Here is a 17756-nt window from a genome sequence, read left to right as displayed (position 1 = left end):
GAGCAAGTGCGCACATCGCAGAGACTTGGAGAGCGAGTGTGCACCTCTTGTGGGTGAGGAGAATGACCGTGCACGTTGCTGGGACTTAGGGAGCAAATTTGCGTCTTGTGAGGATGAGGACAGCAAGTTTGGGACTTGCAGGGATCAGATGAGAAAGCTTAGCACTTGCTAGTGGGCTAGAAATAGTGTAATATTTTAGTGAATCACAGCCCCACAGTTTAGTCCAGTGTTCAATATTTCCACTAGCATTATTAAATTCAGGTTTGTATCTGAACAGAAACGAAAACTGTTAAAGATTGTGCTTGTGCACTGTGTGTGTGTGTGTGTGTGTGTGTGTGTGTGTGTGTGTGTATACCTGGTAATTATCATGTTGTTACAACTCTTATGTTTGCTGTTGTAACATCTGTCAACTAATCCCCTCATCTTTTTAAACCAACCTGATCTCAGGAATTTCCATGGCATAGTCACGGAATTTTGTGCTCATTTTTCCGTGGCATTCTCACGGATTGGTTACTCAACTGTTTTGTCCTATTTTCTTACCATTTTCGCTTCGGTTTAGGGTTAGATTTACATGAAATGACATCCCTACCCAAACCCAACTTTAACCCCAACACCAGAATGCCACGGAAAAATGAGCACAAAATTCCGTGACTATCCCACAGAACTTTGTGAGATCACGTTGTTTTAAACCCTGTTCATTGTTGTTCATTGTCTCTATCATTGCGAAGTATTGTTAGATCTGTCTGCATCACTTAGCTTATCCTGGTTCTTGTTTTCCGTGTTTTTTTCCCCTTGTTACTGTGTATTGACCTCTGCCTGGATATAGTTCTGTGATTGTTTGCTGCCTGCACTAACCTGTAGCTTGGATTTCTACCCTGTTTATGGAATACTTCTGCTGTTTGACTGATAAACTGCGATTGGATCTAACTTTGCCTCAGCCTCCAGTGACAAGTGTCTTGTGCTGTTTCGTAACATTCCCTGTGTTTAGACAAGTGATAGTTAGTCTTGTTATTCAGAAGAGAAGTCTTTGTCAAGTTCATTTATTGTTTTAGTCAAGTCTGTTTAGTGTTATTGTTATCTTGTTTTATGTTATTTTGCCCTCTGGTGGGTTTTTGTTTTCCTTGCTTCTACAATAAACTTGTTTTGTGTTTCTGAAAGCACGTGTTAATGATGTTACTAGTTACTTAACCCAAATATTAGTATATTATTACCTACTGCTTAGATAATCATTCTTCTTTATTAGTTATCAGTAGTGACCTAGTTATCAGCAGCACTACCCATGTGTACTGCACTAGTTGTGTAACTAAGTGTTGTATTGGTGTATTGGTGGGTTTGAAGTATCAACTGAAGCTCAACTATGAGAAGAATTTCAGGAACCATGGCAAATAATTACATGTGCAAAGTTTATAAAGATAAATATGACAATTACATTATTTGGTCATTTCGAACATAGAATGACATGGCTGGTGTTTTTGACAACAGGTTAATGTAATTCATTAAATATCACAGAGGCAACTGCATTATTTCATAAATACATACATAAATGCACAACACATTTTCTTCAACGTTTCTTCAACGTTTGCTTAATTCATTATGACATGCTCCATCTAATTCATCTCATGGCTTTACATAGTTTTGAATAATAAATCACGCAAGCGATCACCATCCTTTATACAACCGGATTCCTTTTTTCTCATGAAGGGTAAGAGTGATACGATACTCATAGCTTCCGCCGTGGTTGCCAGCGTTACGATTGTGCTTATTTTCTTCAAAATAGTGATGCCAGTTTCCAGATTCATCTGCTCCAAACCCAAATACACTCACCTGCAAGAGATGATGAGAGACCATTAAATGACTAATGGCAATTATTTCAACGTCATCTCGTTAAATTTTCAGTGAAATTCAACAGCTATACTTGAAGCTTTTGATCAAAACACAAACGCAACAATCATTTACATCAATCATTTGATTTCAAGGAACCCAAGCTATGTCCAAAATAACTGAACTTCTATTTTATGTACAATCAGGGCTGGTAGAAATTCACTGGGGGGACTTTAGTTTGGAAGGGGGGCGGGGGTAATTTTAGATGACTTCTTAGACGAGTTTAAAAACAAATAACATGAATAACAGGCAGATACAGGGGTAATCCACATACTGTATACCCTAGGGTGACCATAGGTGCTATTTTCCCGGGATGTGTCCTGGCCAGGATTACGGGGTGCGTCTTGTGGAAGTCGTATTTGTCGACTGCATACATCGAGGTTCTCACATTTCAGTAAAAACATAAACAATCACTGTAGTTTCATTCTTACCATAATGTAATGGTTGCCTTTCTGAAATAGAACCTAAAATAATAAACCTCGATGACGTATGCCAACAAAGGGACAACAAATACGACTTCCAAGACGCACCCGGAATCCTGGTCAGGACGTGTCCCAGGAAAATGGCACGTATGGTCAACTGAAACACAAGTAAAATGGGTTAATAAGATACCAAGACACGCCTGAGAAGACAATCAAATAGCAACCAATGAACAAAAGAACTACAGAGAACTACAAACACATCATAACTTCAAAATAAGAAAACTTGGATTGGGGAACCACAAGGGACTGTGAGATATATAACATTTACATTTAGCAGGCGCCTTTATCCAAAGCGACTTACAAAGATAAGGAAACAATCAATCGATTTGTCATAGGGAGCCAACATAAAGGACATAATGGAAGTTCAAACACACATGTCCAGTGAAGTCTCTGCAGGCCTTCAATGTCAGTGACATACCCTCATGTCAGTGTTTCAAAATATAATATAATGATAAAAACACTATTTAATCAAAATATTTTATTTTTTTAGTGGAGCTCTAGTGCACCCGGGTAGCTCTCCTGTTCAAGGCAACACCGCCATCTACTGGCCCTTCATACATAATATAGTCCCATTATCAGGGTAACTTTTTTGATCACCAGCCAACGATGACACTCGTTTCGCTGGATGGGACTCTTGTGCCTCGTTTGGTATCGTTTGTGGTCCTTTGAAACTCCGTTGAAAGAACTGTTGCGTGTTTAGTTGGGTGTTGGGTGTTGGTGTCCGTTGAAGTCCATTAAAATGAGAAAAATCCTGCAATGTTTTCCTCAAAAAACATAATTTCTTCTCGACTGAACAAAGAAAGACATCAACATTTTGGATGACATAGTGGTGAGTAAATTATCTGGATTTTTCTTTTAAGAAAATGGAATATTCCTTTAAGTGTTAACGTGCAAGCCTTTGAAACACATGCAAATGATCAACTTTCACCATATAAATTTGCGTATTAATTCGCGAATCGCATGCAAGCCGAACCGTGGGTCTGTGATCTGTTAATCACGATCCGTTACACCCAGGGTCAGATTAACACTTTGTTATACCATGGGCAACAATATTCAAGGGCCCCATCATCATGACTCCAGGATCACCATAATATGGTCATATACAGAATATATTACTGTAATATACAGTATACTCAATACTTCAAATTCTAACTGTCATAGGGTGTATTTTGATTTACAAATATTTAAATGCTCATACAAATGCACTACTATGTCCCCTATCAAAGACATTCACTTACATATGATGCTATGAAAACAAAACACATCAGCATCTGTATAATCTCCGAGGTGTACTCATAAACACATAAACTGAATGTGATCGCGCAGATACCTGCGTATAATGTAGACTACACCACTGTTTATACTTTACATTTTCTGCGTTTTTGATGTGCTTTTCCTGTTTTAATTTCGGCTTCGCGCTCCCACTTAGCTTCTCCATGTCTCATTTTTTTTCTGTTGTAGCATCGCCCAGGGCCGGAGTGGGACTCATTTTCAGCCCTGGAGTTTCATGTCTTAGACCGGCCCACTTTAGTTCACGACTGACTATTAAAATAATATCTTTAAACCCTCAGTAGTATTAGTCTGCAGTAGTGCACTGTTCTCTGCAGCCTTGCAATTCACTTTATTTTTCAAATATATAATTTCATATTCCGTGCAAATGCAGTAAACAATTATAATTTTTGCCATAATCATGCAGCCCTACCATAAGACCATAATATTACTAAAGTAAACTTATTCAAAAACTAAAGGAAACAAATGTGTTTGTGTTTTCCTCTATATTTCTATTTCTAAAAAAATGGTGAGTCTTGAGATTAACTGTTGGGTTGATAACGTTTGGAAACCCCTGATATGCAATACACAAGCAAGATTTATCAAGTATGCATTGGAAACAAATGGAAAATATCTGTATCTTTTTTTTTCATGTCTATTGCTAAATAACGTAGGCCTACATTGTGTTAAAAAAAAGAAAACATCATGGATATACTTTTTAAATAAACTTTTTTCAAATAAACTAATGAGTTTCGCATCAAATAGATTTTTGTTCCTCTTGCAACAAACGATGAATAAGGACTATAGAGAATTCATCTATGACTTGAATAAAAAAATTAAGTTTTGTAAATTCTTTTTCTTTTAGAGGCCAGCCCGTTTGTATTAAGACGCGCTCAAGTTTATTTAAAATATAATAGACGCGCAGCCGGCAAGCGCACTCAAAAGACGCGCTCAAGTTTATTTAAATATAGACGCGCGGCCGGCAAGCGCACTCAATATAGACGTGTTTGAAACAAAACTCGTGTTCAAGTAAGCGCTTTGAAAACCAGAAGACAGCGGCACGTCCTGCGTTTCCCATGGGTTTTAGATGTCAATGAACCCTAATGCAAGATTTCTTCCAATAAGTGGTCGGGAGTCGGGACACAATCAACTTGTGCATAAAGCGGCGGGGACATCTCTCACCCGCAAATACGCGTCATCTCGGTGGCATGACACATGACAACACCGGCCCTCGTGGCCAAAAAAAAACAGACCGGCCCACCGGGAATCCTCCCGGTTCTCCCTATGGCCAATCCGGGCCTGGCATCGCCTTGCGTCACATAACGCTCTGCGAACCTTTGACCCACCTCATGCAGACTGACCAATGAGGAGAGGGTCTTAACTTGAGGACCTCTCTTCATTGGTCAGTCCACATGAGACTGACAATCAACCGCTCTCAACTCACGTTCAAAGTCATAGGCAGCGCAGCGTTTGACAGTTTTAATATGAAGTGGCCAGCGGGAGATTACAGATACAGTATTTTGCTCGTGCCCTTGCTGCCCTGGACCCTCTAGAGGTCTTGGGTCCCTGGGCAATTGACCAGTTGCCCGTATGGTTAATCTGGCCCTGGTTACACCACTAATAAGAATTAAATAAACATCTTGAAATACTTAGTAGCCACCAATATTTACCTTTTATGATTGAGCATTAGAGACTTGGGCTTGAGTATACTGCCCTACAAAGTGCAGTAACTACTCAAACACTAAAACCGAGAAAAATGCCCTTAAAGTTTTTTACACCAGCCAGTCAAACATGTTACTGCAATTTTGGCACTCATGTTTTTCTGAAATGTGACAAAATTGAATCAGGAGACTTTGTCACAAGACACTACAAATCTCACAAAGCCCATTTCAACCCTTAACTCAATTTTGACCAAATCTGTATTTACTGCTCTTTGGCTTTGTAGGCCAGAATAGGCTACTTGCTGGTGGCAAGCTTCTCATTTCTCAGATGAGTCAACGACGACCGGAAGTGAACTTCACCAAGATATATTCCACAGAAATCTTGTCAAAGAACTGAAAAAATATTACCGTTATTTTCAATAAATGGTTCTGTTCCGGAACATATATATATTTTTTTAAAGTTTCTGGTTTCGTTTCTGTTCCTTACAAAACATCAAAAGTTCCTGGTTTTCGTTTTCGATCCATGAACCGGTTCAAAGCCTTGACTACAGATGTCTACACAGCCTCGCGTGAAGTTGAAACACAACTTAGCACATCTCACTCAGAATATCAGAGCGCCTGCGCTCAAATGAACGGCTTCATGTTTAAGAAAATTGCGATCATGACAGTGTTTGTGTGTATTTTATTGAATATTATCAGTAGACACCAAGTACTAAAATGTAGTTAATTAACAATAATCAGACTCAGACACAAAATGGACTGTCCCTCCCCCTTGTCATATAATAATAAAATAATAATTATACTATTATAAACAATGATTATTGTGTCTAGTTCATATTAGGGGTGACCTTGACTAAGGATTTACATATTCGAATCAGAATTGTCGAATCTTTCCATAGTCGACCGATAGTTGAATCATCTATGTGTGTGCATGGGTTGGGAGGGGGTCAGACCAGGTACAAATTGATAACTTTTATTTTCTTTCACAAGCAGCACACATAAACAACTTTCTGATAAAGTGACCAAAACTGTATTTCAAGTGATGAACGAAGACAAAACTGACGATGCATTTATATATATTTAATGTAAAATGTATGGCAACATTTGTTTAATTATTCATAACATTTTAAAGCCACGATCTACAGAACATCACACAAAAAACATTTTGATAACTAAACCTAAAAATATACCGCAAAGGTGATCCTGCCTTGGAAACACCGGCTACAATTCAGTGTTTTTATTTAATTTGGAGATTTAGCGCGTCAAAGCAGTCATAACCAAAAAAAAATGACAAATGATGTTACTGCAAATGATGAAAACTAAGCTTTATATACAATTCAAACGTTCATTTATAACAAGAAAAACACTGAAATCAATGATTTTATAAACACTACGCGTTATTATTTAGCACAGAAATACCTGCTTGCTTGCTTTGACTTTGATCATCTCTGTATTCACTTTAGATACAAAAAAGACCTGATGATATTATTTATTTCAGGAATCTCTTTGCTATCATTTGAAAGTGAACACCGACCATAATATTAAATCACAAGAAAGACAGTCGTGTCAGGCAAAAATATAGGTTCGGTGCAGATATTGGCTGTTTCTCAATATGCGTTCTTCAGCGATCTTGCGTCCTCGTGTCCTCGCTCTACGTCATCATTAACGGTCGAAGTTCATTCCAATTCTCAAGAACGCAAGGACAGAGGACGCATGAAAATACCCGGATGTGTTCTTGATATCGAGGATGCATCAAGTGCAGACTTGCTGAAATCGCTTTACGCCCCAGAAGTCATTGCGGCAAAACTTCCGAGTTCGTTCTTCCAAGGTCACCTGGCAAGACCGATCTCCACGAGGACGCAAGTCCGTTCTTTGCGTTCTTGGAATTGAGAAACAGCCATTGTTTCTGTTTCATCACCGAAATTTAAAGAAAGGCTTACCTGTTTTGTAGTTTAACTTTTGACAAGATAACCACTATGTTTTAAATACATTTTAAAAACGTATACCTGTCTTAAAACATCCGTTTTTTAATGTTTAGTTTGATGAACTCCTAAATATGAGACGCAGATCACCTAGCACGTTCGGCTAAATTGCATGCGCAAGCATGGCCAGCATGCAATAGCACAACATCGATACAACGAAAAGCAATCCAAAATGTACAGACTTAAATTAGATCAGAATTTACGTTTATTATAAATACAATTTTTTGAAATAAAATAAGGTCAGAAGTAACAAAGTACAGAACAAATGCGCAAAATGCCTCAAGTGCACAGAAACAAAACACAAGCCAAATAGGTAAATCAGATAACCCAGAGTGATTTATAAATAAAATAAAATAAAGAAATTATTAAAAGAACAAAAGTATAGCCAGAATTGCCAGCTTTGTCTTTTAAATGTAGAAACAAAAAGGCAATGGTTTATTAACATAGGAACCTCTTTTTGGACGTGTAGCCCTGTCACATGGATTGGTGGATTTATTAACGCATTTTAAAAATATTTATCGAAAGCTGCTACTTCAGATATTATTTGCAGGATTATAATAATATGCTGTATATTAATATATTGGGAGAAAGCTGTTATATGTGAAATCAGATAATGTGTGCACCCATATGGCCAAAAATGAAGGTGTCACGATCGGTATAATACCGGAAAGTGGAAAACAAAGGATGAACCCAAACGCAAGAGATGTAAGAAAATATAACTATGTATTTTAATAAAACAGAACAAAACAAACCCACGTGGGGGTAAAACATATACTGTGATGGAACACAAAACACTAGAACAGAACTCAGGCACACGGAGAACATGAACACTGAAATTCAACAACGCACGCACACCACACAGAGAACACGAGGGCATTAAATAGACAGCACATCAATGGGGAACAGGTGAACATAATTAATCACGTAAGACACGAGTACATAAGGGAGTAGGGTAAAAGTGACGAGACACGTGTTCCCACGTAAACACAATGCTGCCATGGCCTTGCCCTCTAACATCCAACCTGGATAATAACCAAGATGTCAGTCTTTTATGCAGTCATTTAGTGTGTTTACATGCATCATTACGTCAATTATGTTTACTAAACTGATAACATGTAGGGTTAGTTAAACACGTATAATGGTTTTCTTTTATCGGGGAAAACCCATAAACAGTGTAAGCTAAAAACTATTAGCACATGTAGTTTTTTGCTCATTACCCCAATTTTGCATTGCATGTAAACACCTTAAATGGCTTTATCGCAGTTTTGTTCATGTGCACATGTCTCCATGTGTGAAAAAAAATAAATGTCACACATGGACAGCCCTATGTGATGTGGAAGCAAGAAAAGTTGATAACAGGCAACAGACCACAGGCTGCTAATATGTATAACATTTTTGTTACGTCATGTAGGTTATAAACTTCATGCAAATGTGTGTTTGCAAGCGTTGTTTCCCTTTGACACGTATTACTGTACATAAACTATGAGATCACTTTACCTGATCACAGATGTGCAGAGCGAATATGAGTGTAATGAAGCCAGTGGATGGATATCTGCCGTGTTTCTGCAGCCAACGCTCTTGAACATATTTGAGGAAACCAGGATGGAGGATCATGACCTGAGATTACACAGAGAAATCACACATTTGTACATTACAGGTGTCATACAAAGAAAACCCTCTTAAACACTACCGTTTAAATGTTTAGAATCACTTGACTGAAAGGTTTCTCATTGACCTTAAAAATATTTTAATCTGAATCTTTTTTGTTTTATCATTCATTATTTTTTATTTAAATTGGCAGAGAAAACAGGAAAGCAATTTAACACATAGAATGCATGATATAAAAAATAAACAACTAATTAATTGGGTAAATGGTTGACATCAATTGAGGTTATTAAACTTCGACTCACCTTTTCCCTGTTTGCTTTTATTGCAGGTTTTACTGGAGTGTATGTCCTAAATAAAATAAATGGTTAAAATATGTTTTGTTTAGTGATTGACTAATTTCTAACCACTTGAAATAGGTCTTGATCAGAAAAACTATCAATTTAGTAGCATTTCATTCAATTAAATTTTATTTATATAGCACTTTTCACAATTGTTTAATTGTTTCAAAGCACCTTTACATTAGTAAAAGCAAAAACACAGAAAAATCGGTGGACAACAGAAGAAGCAGAGTACAACGGCTAAGATTAAACCATACTAGCGAGTAATAATGTAATGAATAGCAGCGAGTTCTAAGTTAAGCCAATGTCAGCTGACTCCCTAGGGGTTGAAAAAACTTCAAGGACAAAAAACTTATTTATAGGAGGAAAAAGTAAGAAAAACCCTTCAGAGAGAGAGCCAGACATAGCTGATTCTATAGAGGATATAGTATATGTTAGATATTATTTTATAAAATTATATATATAGGTAGATTAAACGTGGGCAGCAGTGGTCGTTGATCAGACATCGGCTGGGCATCACATTGAAGGAAGGCCATTGGATCAAAGGCCATTGGATCAAAGCAGTAGAAGAGATGGATAAGTTAATCTTTTAAGCTGTTCTGTGTGTGTTTACTCACCGATCAATGTGTTTGCTTGTAAAGACGCTGATGAGCCACTGTAGATCCAGAGTCTTGAAAGGAATAAGAACCAGATGTGTGGAGTTGTCCATGTCCACAGCACTTTCTGGATAGATAATACGATGAGTGGTCTTAGAGCCCACGTCTTGCTCAAAACCTGCTGTCGGACCCTTGTTTATCCTGAAAGTCACAGGCATTAGTTTCATAGGTAAGGTCAGGGGGGCATTCATTGGGTATGGCAAGGGGTAGTGTCTGCCATACCATACCTTGGCTACCAGGTCAGATCAATGCAAAATTATATTTTATTGCAGGATCAGAGTAATACTTTAGCTTAATGTCTATTTACAATAGGTGCAAATAGTGTTCCTTATTGATTATGCCTGATGATGTCTGGTTGGACAACTAAAGTTTAAAAAAAATATGCACGGAATTCAACATGTTAGTCTAAGAAAATCCTGCTGTTGTCAGTTAGTGTAGAAAATACACTATATTTTATACACTCTAAATTCTGCTGGGTATTTTTTATTTTATAAAAGGGAAGTGCATACAGTGCATTTTGTTCAGCATGTTGTGTTCAGCGAGAGCTCATTTTGAAATTGTTTGTCAAATTGTGTTTTAAAACTGTGTCTTAGTCAGAACTAGTTTAAAAAGTAGTTTAAGGGCGCACTCATATTATCCAAACCAAACCATGCCCCAGCGCGATTGTCCTTCCTAATCCCCCAGTTGCACTCACTCACACTGTACTTTTATCGATCCGAGCCCGGGCATGCTTTTGTAATTAAGATGTGATTGTTTTGAAAAAGGCAGGAAGTAAAGCGCTCTCTTAACACTGGAACCCATCGTAATGTTAAGTCTGTGTTTTTTTGGATTCGTTTTGGTGGGCGATTACAGACAGCCCTCTCACATGTCATCATATTGCTTAGGTGATCTGTCACTTGTGCAGCTCAGACATTCACGTTACCCCGCTGCGCGCATCAAAAGGTTTTTATGAAGGCAGATGACAGTAAGTGGTCGCGCAATTGACATCTTCACCCTTTGAATCACGGCCAGGCGCGATTGCGCTCACACCATGGCCTTCCGCGCCTGAGCCCAAGTGAACCACACTCCAGCCCACCTCTGCAACCCGGCCGTGGCGTGATTAACCAATCCGCACGCGATACAGAGCGATCAACCTAGTCAAACGAACCAGGCTTTGTGGGTCAAACGCGCCCGAGCGCGGTTTGGTTTGGATAGTGTGAGTACACCCTAAATGGCTGGCGAGCAGTTCGGTAAGTGTGTTCCCCTGCCCTCGTAACATAACAGGCGGGGACACTCTGGGGCTAGCTGATGTGTCTAAGACTGCTTCAGCCCTTTCTCAGCCCTCCAGTTCCTTATTGTCTGGGAGGGATTTAGAAGCCCACACAGCGGTTTCTTTCGCCCTGAATGGAAATCTTAATGCAATGTTCTAGCTCACACACGGATATGAGGAATTAAAGGCGGAGTGCACAATATCTGAAAAACGTGTCTACTAACCAACATCGTTACCTGGGTTGCGTATGTGTGGGGGGGGTCTATCTAGGGTGACCAGATAAGATTGGCTGAAATTCGGGATGGGGGGCAGAGTTTTTATTGGTCCTATTGTCTTTGTGGATATAGATGACTTAGATAAATTAATAGGAACAATATAACTTGACGTCAGCATATTTGCGGAGGTTTTTACTGCTGCCAGCACTCCCGTGCCTTATCAGTACATATCTTAATGCTGCCTACACTATATATATAAAAAACAAACAAGATGTGGGGGCTGGCTGCAGGATGACTCAACCTCCTCGCTCATGTTTTATCAGACAATAACTACTCAAGATTTTGCTTCAGTATAATTTTCGGGACAATTGGAGCAGGATTCTGGACTAAGATTTTGCTTCAGTATAATTTACAGGACAATTATAGTAGGATTCGGGATTTGGGACAGCATCTTAGATTTCGTGAATGTCCTGCTTTTTTTCGGGACGTCTGGTCACCCTAGGTCTATTAACAGAAGGTCCAGATTCTATTGGGGTAGGGCTGTGTTTGTTGAGGTGATTTCAAATATCAACATTGGCTTTCAGAGATCATGGTCTCTACCTATAATGGAGGTTGTCACCCTAGCAGTTTATAAAATTAAATTTTGAATGGCTGAATAAAGTGTTTAAATCATGGGAAGTGTTTGCACAAGCACAACAGACATTACCCTCTAAACCAGGGTTCCCCAAACCTTACTCTGGAGGGCCGGAGCACTACAGAGTTTAGGGCCAACCCTAATCAAACTTACCCACCTGTGGTTTTCTAGTGATCATGAAGACCTTGATTAGCTTGATTAGTGTTTGATCAGGGTTGGAGCTAAACTCTGCAGTGCTTTGGGGAACCCTAATCTAAACCATGACACTTCACATCTAGTGTATTTACACTACTAGATGTATTTGTCCATACTCCTAACAATTTTGGACCTTAAGATCTTATTTAAGGGTTTTGGCAGGTTTAAGGTGGCAGTAGCTGGTTTAAGCTGGTCCTCCCAGCCTGGCAAAGATGGTCAAGCTGGTGGGTCAGCTGGTCTTCCAGCATCACCAGCTAAGTCCAGCTAGACCATCTTAAAAAGTGACCAAAACACAGCTAGACCAGTTTGCTAAACCAGCAATACCAGCTAAAACCAAGCTGGGAGACCAGATAAAACCAGCCTACCAGCTTATGCTGGTCTTAGCTGGATTTTTCAGTAGGGCACCCACATTTGTAAGAATTATCTTAGAATTTTGTCAATAGGAGCAACTCTTTGTGCTAAGATTTTTTATGAATACGGGCCCACCCTTACGAAAATTAACCATGGTTTTATTGTGATAAATTTGTAGTAACCATGTTTTTTTGGTGTATTAATTACTATCAGCAAAACCATGGTTTTACTACACTAACCATGGTTTAACTGTGGTTTTGAAAAACCATGATCGTCAAAACTATGGTTATTTTGTGGTTACCATGGGTTTACTACAGTAACCATGTTTTTTTTATTTTAGCTGTAGTAAAACCATGGTTAATTTTAATAAGGGCAAAAGTCTGAGAGCACATTTTTGTAGTTTTGAAATACAATACAATTTCATTTTATTACAAAGGAAATTATCAGCATAAAAAAATGACTGAAAAGAATTGAAATACAACTCAAAAAACACCACAGGGACAGATGATGAGGATACAACAAAAAGGAAACAGAAACAGGAATCCGCTTCAGAGGAGTGCCGGCTGCTGAGGGGGTGTGAACTGGGAAACTGGGAGCAGAAAAAAAACAAGGTCATGCAGATGAGGCAGAACAGCACAAAACCGACAGCCACATGGAAAGGGCACTGGGAACTGAAAAAGATGACAGGTGAAACAGATATCATGGAAACAAGGGGGCGGAGTCACTAAAGAAACACAAAACAGCACAGGTGGAAACACGTCAACAGTCACAATGAGAGCCATGTGCTCACCGGCAAACAACACAAAACCTTACTTGGTAGTTATTATGTAACTCTATATAAGTACTGAGTAATACCAGATACACACTTATTGTATAGGTATACTGTAACTATCAAGAAACACTGCTGTACTTACAAATGAATGTACAATATAGTATTTAGTACTTTCAGGCAAGTGTGGGTTTATGACAGGTACTTATAGGGGCGGTTTCCCGGACAGGGAGTAGACTAGTCCTAGACTAAAACATTTTTAAGAGCTGTCCAAACTGACAACAACTTTCACTGACATATTTTTAAATACATCAGGGCCCTTTGTTTTACCTCAAAATGCACACAGGTATTGTTTTTAGTAAGGCATGTTTGTTAAAGCTAGTTATATTTCCTAATTAAACTACGGTCTAGTCCTGGATTAAGCTAATCCTTGTCCGGGAAACCGCCCCATAGTGTATAAGATATATGATAAAACTAATAATAAACTTTAATGATGTGCCATTAAGTTACTCAGTATCTTTGTCCTTTATTGTACCCTTTAAACCCAACAATGCATCTTATTTTATGACTAGTTATTTTAACTCACAGTGGCATATGTATACTATGCTATATCTTAGGTGGTAGGTCCTGTGTAATAACAACACTTTATTTCACAGCCCTGTTTCCATGCAGTTGCTATAGATGTACTAGTATGTAATCAGTATGTAACCATGTAACCAGTAGTTAATGCGTATGGTATTCAATGCTTGGGTTTAAAGGGTACAATAAAGTAAAAAGATAGAGAGTAGAAGAATGGTACATCAGTAATGTTTCTCATATTGTACATTCATTTGTTCAGTAAGTACAGTAGTGTTCGTTGTTAGTTACTGTATACCTACACTATAAGTATGTATCTGATATTGCCCAGCTCTTATTCAGAGCTACATAACAACTAGCAAGTATGTACCACTGGTAAGTACAGTAATGATACCATTTAGTTACCATGTAGATAGTACCACACATTTGTATGTAAGTACAACATATTTATCATATATGTACAACGTAAGTACTCGTACTGTAAAATAAAGTGCTACCGGAATTTCTTTAGTATGTTAATATTACTTTCATTATTATGGTCCAATTACAATACTTAAGATTTCGCTACTTTACTTTAGTATTATTAGTATTATATTACTATTATTATAATACACAATTCTATTAGGAAATAATGTTGAGTATCTTTATGTACTTCATTTCTGGATAAGATTTGAAGATATAGTTTGGACTTCATTGTCAGGATCCTTGTCTTGTTTTAATATTTAGTCCAGTATGGCAGGGTTCTGACAGTTCTGTTTTGTGTGGGGAATGCGGTCTGTATTGTGTATACTAAACCACATATTTCCCGTGTCTCGTCACTTTTTACCCGCTGTTTTGTAAATAAAGTATTTAGTGTTTTTCTACATCGTCTGCGCTTTGATTCGTTTCTCAACTATTCCTGACACTTATAACACTTTTCCATTAGTAACAAATCTGAATACCTTTATGTACTCCTAGACAATGTTCATATAGTTTAGAATGGTGTAAAACGTATTACATTATTTAAATAAGAAATAAATCTGAATAATTTAGTCCTAAACTATATTTAAAAACTGCCCAGCTTTTGTTGTTCTTTGCTTTTCTGTATTTTCTTTGTTTCAATTTCACGTAAAGCTGTTGAGCAATTGTGAAAAGTGCTATATAAGTAAAATTGATTTAAATGGAAAATATTTATGTTTGTTTAAAGGTTTATCTTTAATACCAATTTAAGTTCAATTTTCATTACAAGTTTCTCAGTGTGGTCTCAAGCATTTTGACCCCTCTGTCATTTACTATCCAAAACCTATGCAAAGTAAGAACCGTCAGCATGTTCATACAACAGCACCTCATAGTGCTTACTACACCAGCTTCACAACATAAAAAGAATCTCTGATTTAGTCAAATATAAAAGCATTGACCATATAGATAGTTTTAGGAAACATTATTTGTAATGATTGATTAGCTTTATCAGTGTTTCTTAACTCCAGTCCTGGGGCCCCCACCTCCCAGATTGTTTCAGATGTCTCTTTATTTAAAACATCTGATTCAACTCATCAGCTTAATAGTGTGTTCATTAGGGAGACAATTCAAATATTGACTCAAGAGATCAAAGAGTCAGCCATTTTAAGGGCTGTCTCAGTGCACTGTTCCAATGCACTGGAACATTCCCACAATGCATCGCAAAAACCAGTGAGCATTAATGGTCCCAATGTTCCCTTACCGGAAATCACGTGACCTTATCTGAAGCTCTTCAACCGAAAATCACACGAACCAACTCAATAAACTTACTGAAAAACAGAACTTTCATAAAGGCAAACGTTTGCTTAAGTTTAAATATAAACACGCATCGATACAGGAAGGGAACACGATCTACTTAATATTTAAATGTAATATTCCTCTAAATTTATACATGGATATGTCATTTGTTTTTCACAATATACTTTAACAAGTGTTTAAGAATTAAGTCAGAAAGATGTTGGTTTTGCCGATTGTTGATGAATAACAGCTGTGAATTATAAGAGGCTGCTTAAGCAGCCACGTCACAGCAAAATAAGTGAACAGTGTCCCAATGTGAAGTGAGCTATAGGGTCATTTCCAGTGCCTGAACCCGTGTATACGATATACTGATTCACGACCCGGGAGCTGATTGAGACACAGCTATTCTGGAAGGAGGCTGATGAGTTGAATCAAGTGCTTCACACAGAGAGACATCCAAAACATTCTGGGAATGGGAGCCCCGAGGACTGGAGTTGAGAAACACTGAGCTATACTGAGAGATAAGACTGGTGAATCTTTTTAGGTTTGAAGATTTACGGTTAACTCACCTAATGACAAGATCATGGGCATCGATGAGAGGACCATAGCGAGACTTTTTGAGGTTGCCAGAATTCCCCACTACAGCACAGGTCCTGCAGCGTCCCGGTCCAGCATCCGAATAATCTTCTTCATTTGGAAAAATGGCAAATAACATCTCTGCCACCATTGTGTAGTTTACTTTGCTCTTAAATTGTAGCTTCTGTCAAAATAGTATCGAAGAACTGAAACTGATACTTATAAGTAGTTATGCTAGAAATGAAGAACTGACTTTGCACAGTAAAATGTATTTAAAGCCTAAGATACTTACCTGCCACCACAGATAGAGGGCTTTGCTGAGTACACTGTTTTTTTTGGTCAGTAAAGGTTGGGTGTGCGGACTGAAGCGCTGTCTAAACCAGGTGTCATGTCTGAGATCCATTACACACTGATGGCATGCACACTCTCCAAACATTAGGCGTTGCGTCAGCGATCGAGAGAATATGAACAGGCAGACAATAACGCTCACGCAAAAAGTGATGTATCGCCTTCTTTTGGTGGCAGAGTACACCATCTTTTCAGCATCTTCTCTTTTAAGCCCTTTGGTAGGAAAGGACTGGATGTTAAGGTCATTCTGTTATACTTTTCTCTTCATTGAAAACCTTGAATCGTAATAGACATGTCAGCTGCATTTAAATAGCATGCAGTCATGCAAAATGTTAAAGGTAACAAATGGAAATTAATCATTTAGTGTCATTTACACTATATATATATATATATATATATATATATATATATATATATATATATATATATATATATATATATATATATATATATATATATTATATAGTTTAAGGGACAAATTTTGTTCTGACTTTAGGGGACTGCGTATTTAAAACCAATGTACAAAAATTTGCACACTTACGCAATTGGACTTTTGACTCAAAACCTTATCAACTACAAAGAAGAAGCCTTGTGATGACTAATCAAATACACTAATATTCATAACCTGGCTAGGGTTGAAAAGCAGATTACGATTTCTCATGACCATACATGTTATACTATGAAACAACGTTTGCTCTTGGATTTATTTGATGTAAATGAATAATAGATATGGGGTCTGAACTCACCTGCACAGCTGTGAGGACAGATGCACATGTTTCATCATGAATCCTGCTTCAATAGCAGAGTATAGCTCAGCTCAACAATGCCATATCCTGAAGTCTAAGTTGCTAAATGGACAACTGCCTGTGTCTGTCTGTGTGCGTCTTTACGCTGCAATGAAAATATTTGAATAAGTTCAAATGGGCCTGGCTGGACTAAACACCTTCTCTGTTTGCAACTTGCTTTTCTAAACCCTATGTTTCCCTTCAGATTTTCAAGTTAAATTGTTTAAATAAAACCTATAAGAATTTCTGTCTAGTATTGTTAAGGTCCAATACACAAAGCCTAAAATTGAAGATAAAGACATTAAGAACATACACACACACGGAGAGAGAGAGAGAGAGAGAGAGAGAGAGAGAGAGAGAGAGAGAGAGAGAGAGAGAGTAAGACGTAATACTACGCACTCTCTAATAGTGTATGATCGCCAAGCACTGCTTACCATCAGATCGGCG

General features: G+C 38.0%; 1 protein-coding gene across 1 annotated transcript; it reads right to left on the bottom strand.

Moving 5' to 3' along the window:
* Positions 1–1389: 1389 nt before the first annotated feature.
* LOC129454699 (CMP-N-acetylneuraminate-beta-galactosamide-alpha-2,3-sialyltransferase 1) lies at positions 1390–17411 on the bottom strand. The gene is made up of 7 exons (XM_055219300.2): positions 17271–17411; positions 16469–16737; positions 16170–16360; positions 9839–10018; positions 9186–9231; positions 8773–8892; positions 1390–1824 (listed from the first exon to the last, which is right to left on the bottom strand). The coding sequence occupies exons 1-7, from the start codon at positions 17296–17298 to the stop codon at positions 1660–1662; spliced, it is 999 nt and encodes a 332-aa protein (XP_055075275.2). The 5' UTR covers positions 17299–17411; the 3' UTR covers positions 1390–1659.
* Positions 17412–17756: the final 345 nt, after the last annotated feature.

Source organism: Misgurnus anguillicaudatus, chromosome 20 (genome assembly GCF_027580225.2).
Source record: "Misgurnus anguillicaudatus chromosome 20, ASM2758022v2, whole genome shotgun sequence".
NCBI classification, from domain to species: domain Eukaryota; kingdom Metazoa; phylum Chordata; class Actinopteri; order Cypriniformes; family Cobitidae; genus Misgurnus; species Misgurnus anguillicaudatus.
Note: the sequence above shows the minus strand (reverse complement) of the source record. Positions and strands in the feature narration are given on the sequence as shown.

Bases quoted from the DNA above. Each gene is read 5' to 3' on its own strand.
- LOC129454699 (XM_055219300.2), bottom strand. From the start codon at position 17,298: ATGTGCATCTGTCCTCACAGCTGTGCAG. The intron at 9,232-9,838 runs GTGAGTAAACAC...TATTTTATTTAG, and splicing joins ACAAGCAAACACATTGATCG to GACATACACTCCAGTAAAAC. The intron at 1,825-8,772 runs GTAAAGTGATCT...CATCTCTTGCAG, and splicing joins CTCTGCACATCTGTGATCAG to GTGAGTGTATTTGGGTTTGG.